Source organism: Salvelinus sp. IW2-2015, unplaced genomic scaffold (genome assembly GCF_002910315.2).
Source record: "Salvelinus sp. IW2-2015 unplaced genomic scaffold, ASM291031v2 Un_scaffold2820, whole genome shotgun sequence".
NCBI lineage: Eukaryota > Metazoa > Chordata > Actinopteri > Salmoniformes > Salmonidae > Salvelinus > Salvelinus sp. IW2-2015.
This window is the reverse complement of record NW_019944120.1, coordinates 18,621-26,033: the sequence shown is the minus strand read 5'-3', so window position 1 is coordinate 26,033 and position 7,413 is coordinate 18,621. Positions and strand designations below refer to the sequence as shown.

The window sequence follows — 7,413 nt, the reverse complement described above, 5'->3', positions numbered from 1 at the left end:
GACTGATGGGCATGAGTCAGTAATCTTCCAGGATACCCGGGCCAGGTTGAGATAGAAAGGCCTGCTCGCACGAAGTGTTTTTAGAGAGCGTTTGACAGTGATGAGGGGGTGGTCGTTTGACCGCGGACCACATTACGCACGCAGGCAATGAGCCATGATCTGCTGAAGTCCAAGGTTGAAGACAGCAGAGGTGTATTTATGTAGGGCCGGTTGGTCAGGGATGAATATCTGAGAGATGCCATGGACCATACTATTTAGGGTTGTACCTAGTAGGGTTCCTATATATTTGTGTAGAATTGTGTCGCGGTACTACAATCTGGGAAGAAGTACCAAAACATTCTGCAGCATTGAAGGTCCCAGAACACAGTGGCAACATTCTCTTAAATAGAAGAAGTTTTGGAACCACCACAACTCTTCCTGAGAGCTGGGCCGCCCGGCACAAACTTGAGCAATCGGGGGAGAAGGGCCTTGTCAGGGAGGTGATTCAGAACCTGATGGTCACTCTGACAGAGTTCCAGAGTTCCTCAGTGGAGATGGGAGAACCTTCCAGAAGGCCCACACACAACACACCAACCACTTCCAACCCACCTTATGGTAGAGTCCAGACAGAAGCCATTCCTCAGTAAAAGGCACATGACAGCCCCTTGGAGTTATCTGGTCTGATGAAACCAAGATTGAACCTTCGGCTGAATGGCAATCGTCACATCTTGGAGGAAACCTGGCACCAATCCCTACGGTGAAGCATGGTGTGCAGCATCATGCTGTGGGGATGTTTTTCAGCTGCAGGGACTGTGCGAGACTAGTCAGGAACGAGCAAAGATATGAATGGAGTAAAGTACAGAGATCCTTGATGAAAACCTGCTCCAGAGCGCTCGGACCTCAGACTGGGGCGAAGGTTCACCTTCCAACAGGGACACGACCCTAAGCGCACACAGCCAAAACAACGCAGGAGTGGACTTCAGGACAAGTCTCCTGAATGTCCTTGGAGTGGCCCAGTCCAGAGCCCGGATTTTGAACCCAATTCAACGTCACTGGAGAACCTGAAAATAGCTGTGCAGCAACGCCCCCCCATCCAACCTGACAGAGCTTGAAGATCGCAGAGAAGAATGGGAAGACAACCCAAATTACAGGTGTGCCAATTCTGTAGCGTCATACCCAAGAAGACTGAGGCTGTAATTGCTGTCAAAGGTGCTTCAACAAAAGTACTGAGTAAACGGTCTGAATACTTATGATAATGATGTAATGTTTTTTTAATACATTTGCAAAAAATGTCTAAATCGTTTTTTTGCTTTGTGTCATTATGGGGTATTGTGTGTAGATGTGAGATATAATCTATTAATCCATTTTGAAGTCGGGCTGTAAAAGTGTTGGGGTAATAAGTCGAGGTGTCTGAAATATTTAGGAGACACTATGCTAATCATCATGTCCTGTTTAAAAAATATAAGTTATTCTAATTTCAGTTATATTTATGTTCCATCCTCTCTTTATTACAGATAAGTCCAGACTGGATACTTTCGGATAAACTTTCTGGAGATGAGAGATTAGTGAACTCACAAACCCTAAAAGGACCCGTCCGTCAAAGACACCAAGAACAGCTCAGATGCAATTCACATTTCTCCTTCTAAAAAACTTATTCATAAAACTTAGGCTCACCTTCAAATCTTGGCTGTAGCCAATCAGAAAGTAGGCCTAGGCTACATAAATAGCATAATGCTAAATAAGATGTAGCCTATCAAATTAATTGACAAGGAAAGTTTGAAGGGGGAGAGAGACAGCTTAATGTATTACAAATATGTTATGGTAATATTTGGCCCAATATTTTCATACATCTCTGCTGGCGCATCTCCTGTCTCCTCCTCTCTGTATTCACTTATTGAGCGTAGTGTGTGTCCCAGAAGTAACATATACCACTGAGTGGACAAATCATTAGGAACACCTCCTAATATTGAGTTGCACCCCCTTTTTGTCCTACGAAAACCTCCACTTAGTCGGGGCATGGACTCTACAAGGTGTTGAAAAGCGTTCACACGGGATGTTGGTCCATGTTGACTCCAATGCTTCCCACAGTTGTTCAAGTTGCTGGATGTCCTTTGGGTGGTGGAACATTCTGGATACCACAGGAAACTGTTGAGTGTGAAAAACCCAGTAGCGTTGCAGTTCTTGACACAAACGTTACGCCTGGCACCTACCACCATACCTCGTTCAAAGGCACTTAACATATTTGTCTTGCCCCTTCACCCCTAAATGACAACACATACACAATCCATGTCTCAGTTGTCTCAAGGCTTAAAAAATCCTTCTTAACCCGTCTCCTCCCCTTCATCTACACTGATTTTGAAGTGGATTTAACAAGTGACAACAATAAGGGACATAGCTTTCACCTGGATCACCTGGTCAGTCTGTCATGGAAAGAGCAGTTGTCATGTTGGTTACTAATTTTGAGCAAAAACCAAAATATATATTTGAGGAAAGAAGCACCTTGCTCTTGCTTGCTGGATATACAGCGTTCACAATGAACTGGCGGAACTTTTTGAATGGCGAGAACCTCTCTGGTGTGATCCCCATTGGCTGGTGATCAAAATGCAATAAACAGGAACCCTCTGTTCATGTTTACATATTAAATGGATGAATGACGTTATGTTTTCCTATCAGTTTATATAATTTTCTTTTTGCATAAACATTGTGATTTGGAGGATAGCTGTGAGGGTTCAAATCCTCTGACCTTCAGCAGGCCACAAATGTGCATGTGTCAGCATATGGGCTCACAAGGGCTCTGAGGACTCATCTCGGTACCTAATGGCAGTCAGCTACCTCTGGCGAGCACATGAGGGCTGTGCGGCCCCACAAATAAATGCCACCCCACACCATGACTGACCCACCGCCAAACCGGTCATCTGCTGGAGGATGTTGCAGGCAGCAGAACGTTCTCCACGGCGTCTCCAGACTCTGTCACGTCTGTCACATGTGCTCAGTGTGAACCTGCTTTCATCTGAAGAGCACAGGGCGCCATGGCGAATTTGCCAATCTTGGTGTTCTCTGGCAAATGCAAACGTCCTGCACGGTGTTGGGCTGTAAGCACAACCCCACCTGTGGACGTCGGCCCATCCCACCCCTCATGGATCTGTTTTCTGACCGTTTGGCAGACACATGCACATTTTCCTGCTGGAGGTCATTTTGCAGGGCTCTGTCAGTGCTCCTCCTTGCACAAAGGGAGGTAGCGGTCCTGCTGCTGGGTTGTTGCCTCCTACGGCTCCTCCACGTCTCCTGATGTAACTTGGCCTGTCTCCTGGTAGCCGCCTCCATGCTCTGGACACTACGCTGACAGACACAGCAAACCTTCTGCACAGCTCGCGTTGATGTGCCATCCCTGGATGAGCTGCACTACCTGAGCCACTTGTGTGGGTTTGTATATATATATATTGCGATACTCTACTGTATATACAAAAACAAACGATCTCCCCGTCACTAGATGTCATGTGTTAGTGGTTGAAACAACATCACGTGGTTGTTGCTTCTGCTCGGGTGATGGAAACATGGCATGGTAACAGTCCCTTGGCAGAGAGACATGTTATATTGTCTTAAGAGAACAGATTCAACTAAGCCCTTCCTACGTGAGCTACAACCATGGCTTGTGCATTTTCACAATGACCATTTTAGCCCGATTTTAAAAACAGGATAGGAGTATTTACTGTTCACCAGGGGGCAGTGGCACATTCCCTGTAGTGCCAATATGGCTGCGTTTACACAAGGTGTGTAATTCTGAGATTTTTTTCCCCCACTAATTGGTGTTTTTGACCAATCACACATCAGTACTTTGTACACAATTGTTTTCAGAGCTGATCTAATTGGTCAGCTCTCAATATCCCATAATTGGTAATTGGACCAATTAGTGGGAAAAAAAATCTGAATTGGTCTTCCTGTGAACTCGGCTTATGTTGTTGGACACAGCACTCCTATTGGTGTAGACAGAGGCTATATCTCAATCGCCTTGGGCTTTCCTCTCCCATAGTGATCTATGGGGGAGATTGTTGTTTTCCTGATGAGTTGGTAGCTTTACTAATTTGACATTTTTTTTAAACTAATACAATATGTTTGTAGTTTGGCAGGTACTGGTAGGACTGACTTCAATATAATGATTAATCTGCTGTTTTTCTTTCCACTGTAGCACAGAGACACACCTGACAACAACCCAGATACTCCTTTTGAGTTCACTGTGGACAACCTGAAGGTGAGTGGATRATGTCAGAGCATTATTATTTAAAAGAAAATGACTGCAAATCAAGACTAAACAACAAAAAAACGATTAAAAACAACGGTTTATTACAATGTTAAATCACATCAATTTCACAACTTTTAACTCATTTTTTTTATGAAGGAAGCTTTTATAAACAATCACATTCTCTGTTCTTATCAACAAACCACATCATAATACCCTCACTAATGAAAGCTGTTTGTTGTTTTAGAGGATTGATGCTATCATTAGTATGTACCCAGARGGCTACAARCAGGCCGCCACCATCCCCGTGTTGGACCTGGCTCAGAGACAGCATGGGTGGCTCCCCATCTCAGCCATGAACAAGGTAAATAAATCAATCAATATCCCGACYGAGGGCATCTGTTTGCTTCAGGATAGAGTATGTTAATCTGGTTTGCTTTTGTAGCAACATATTTTAAATAGACATAATCAGAATGGATGAGGGATGTGCTGATGTACATTTCTAGAACCATAGAATGACATAGAATCTCTATTTGCAGACCAGGGGTGTGATCAGTAGGCGACGAGCCATTTTAGAAAACGAGTCCATCGTCATCCATTACAGGACTGGTTACGCTCAACTCAATGCTACACCTTTTGTTTGTTAATGAGCCTCCRTTTTTCCTCTCTTCTCCCAGGTGGCCGAGGTGCTTGACGTCCCTCCGATGAGGATCTATGAGGTAGCGACGTTCTACACCATGTTCCTGAGGCAGCCGGTGGGCAAGTACCACATCCAGATCTGCACTACAACTCCCTGCATGCTTTGCGACTCCGACAGCATCCTGGAGGCCATCCAGAACAAACTGGGTAAGAGAGCAACAGGCGGACCCAGACATGAAGGGGATCAAAGTGAAGATGGAAAAACAGATGGTCGATTTTTATTTATTTTTTATTATTGTGTATATGACAGATGAACATGTGTCTCTGTGGCCATTTTGTTTTTTTGACCTCACATGGTGGGTTTTGTGATAGGCCAGTAGGAGGATGGGTTTATGGACATTTGGTTTGTGATAGGCAGCAGTGAGGATGGGTTATTGGACATTTGGTTTGTGATAGGCCAGTAGGAGGATGGGTTTATTGGACATTTGGTTTGTGATAGGCCAGTAGGAGGGTGGTTATTGGACATTTGGTTTTGTGATAGGCAGTAGGAGGATGGGTTATTGCCAGTTGGTTTGTGATAGGCAACTCCGTTACATTCATTGTTTGATTGGGATAAAGTCATGCATAAAACGATGGAAGTGGCCTGTAGACCACAGTCCTACTCATAGAATGGAGAGAGAAGGGAATATAGGATATGTTTTTATTTAACTGCTAGTAGTAGACACAAGATGCACTTCATGACCAAAAGTATGTGGACACCTGATTCTAATCAGGGCAATTATATGGAGTTGTAGCCCTTTGCTGCTGTAACAGCCTCCACTTTCTGGGAAGGCTTTCCACTAGATGTTGGAACATTGCTGCTATAACAGCCTCCACTCTTCTGGGAAGGCTTCCCCACTAGATGTTGGAACATTGCTGCTATAACAGCCTCCACTCTTCTGGGAAGGCTTTCCACTAGATGTTGGAACATTGCTGCTATAACTTCCTCCAATCTTCTGGGAAGCTTTCTCCTAGATGTTGGAACATTGCTGCTATACTTGCTTCCATTCAGCCTCGAGCATTAGTAGGTCAGGCACTGATGTTGGGCGATTTAGGTCTGGCTCGCAGTCGAGTTCCAATTCATCCCAAGATGTGTTTGATGGGTTGAGGTCAGGAATCTGTGCAGGCCAGTCAATTTTCCCACAGCCGATATCACAAACATTTCTGTATGGACCTTTGCTTGTGCACGGGGGCATTGTCATGCTGAAACAGGAAAGGGCCTAACCCCAAACTGTTGCGACAAAGTTGGGCACAGAATCATCTAGAATGTCATTGTATGCTGTAGCGTTAAGATTTCCCTTCACTGGAACTAAGGGCGCTGAACCTGAAAAACAGCCCCAGACCATATTTCCTCCTCCACCAAACTTTAACAGTTGGCACTATGCATGGGGCAGGTATCGTTCTCTTGCTGGCATCTGCCAAACCGATTCGTCTGTCTAACTGCAGATGGTGAAGCGTGATTCAACACGCCAGAGAACGCGTTTCCACTGCTCCAGAGTCCAGTGGTGGCGAGCTTTACACCACTCCAGCTGACGCTTGGCGTTGTGCGTGGTGATTTTAGGTTTCTGTGCGGCTGCTCGGCCATGGAAACCCATTTCATGAAGCCCCTGACTAACAATTCTTGTGCTGACGTTGCTTCCAGAGGCAGTTTGGAACTCGGTAGTGAGTGTTGTAACAGAGGACAGGCGGTTTTTAAGCGCTATGCTCTTCAACACTTGGCGGTCCTGTTCTGTGAGCTTGTGTGGCCTACCTCTTCCTGACTGAGCTGTTGTTCCTCACATTAACAGCCCTTACAGTTGACCGGGGGCAGCTCTAGCAGGGCAGAAATTTAACAAACTGACTTGTTGGAAAGGTGGCATCCTATGACGGTGCCACGTTGAAAGTCACTGAGTTTTTCAGTACGGCCATTCTACTGCCAATGTTTGTCTATGGAGATTGCATGGCTGTGTGGTCGATTTTATACACCTGTCAGCAACGGGTGTGGCTGAAATAGCCAAATCCACTCATTTGAAGAGGTGTCCACATACTTTTGTATATATAGTGTAGTTAGTCCTCATACTGAGGTATTATATAGTGTAGTTAGTCCACATACTGCTGTGTATATATAGTGTAGTTAGTCCTCATACTGCTGTATAGATAGTGTAGTTAGTCCACATACTGCTGTATAGATGGTGTAGTCAGTCCACATACTGCTGTATAGATAGTGTAGTCAGTCCACATACTGCTGTATATATAGTGTAGTTAGCCCACATACTGCTGTATAGATAGTGTAGTTAGTCCACATACTGCTGTATAGATGGTGTAGTTAGTCCACATACTGCTGTATAGATGGTGTAGTCAGTCCACATACTGCTGTATAGTGTAGTTAGTCCTCATACCGCTGTATAGATAGTGTAGTTAGTCCTCATACTGCTGTGTATATATAGTGTAGTTAGTCCTCATACTGCTGTGTATATATAGTGTAGTTAGTCCACATACTGCTGTATAGATGGTGTAGTTAGTCCACATACCGCTGTATA

General features: G+C 44.7%; 1 protein-coding gene across 1 annotated transcript in view; it reads left to right on the top strand.

Annotated features, from left to right (window-relative positions):
• Window positions 1-7,413, top strand: part of ndufv2 (NADH:ubiquinone oxidoreductase core subunit V2) — a 27,087-nt gene that overhangs the window by 8,715 nt on the left and 10,959 nt on the right. The window contains exons 3-5 of the mRNA XM_024141899.2: window positions 4,166-4,228; window positions 4,464-4,580; window positions 4,894-5,062. Coding sequence (XP_023997667.1) covers window positions 4,166-4,228; window positions 4,464-4,580; window positions 4,894-5,062 — 349 coding nt within the window. The remainder of the gene's footprint in view (window positions 1-4,165; window positions 4,229-4,463; window positions 4,581-4,893; window positions 5,063-7,413) is intronic.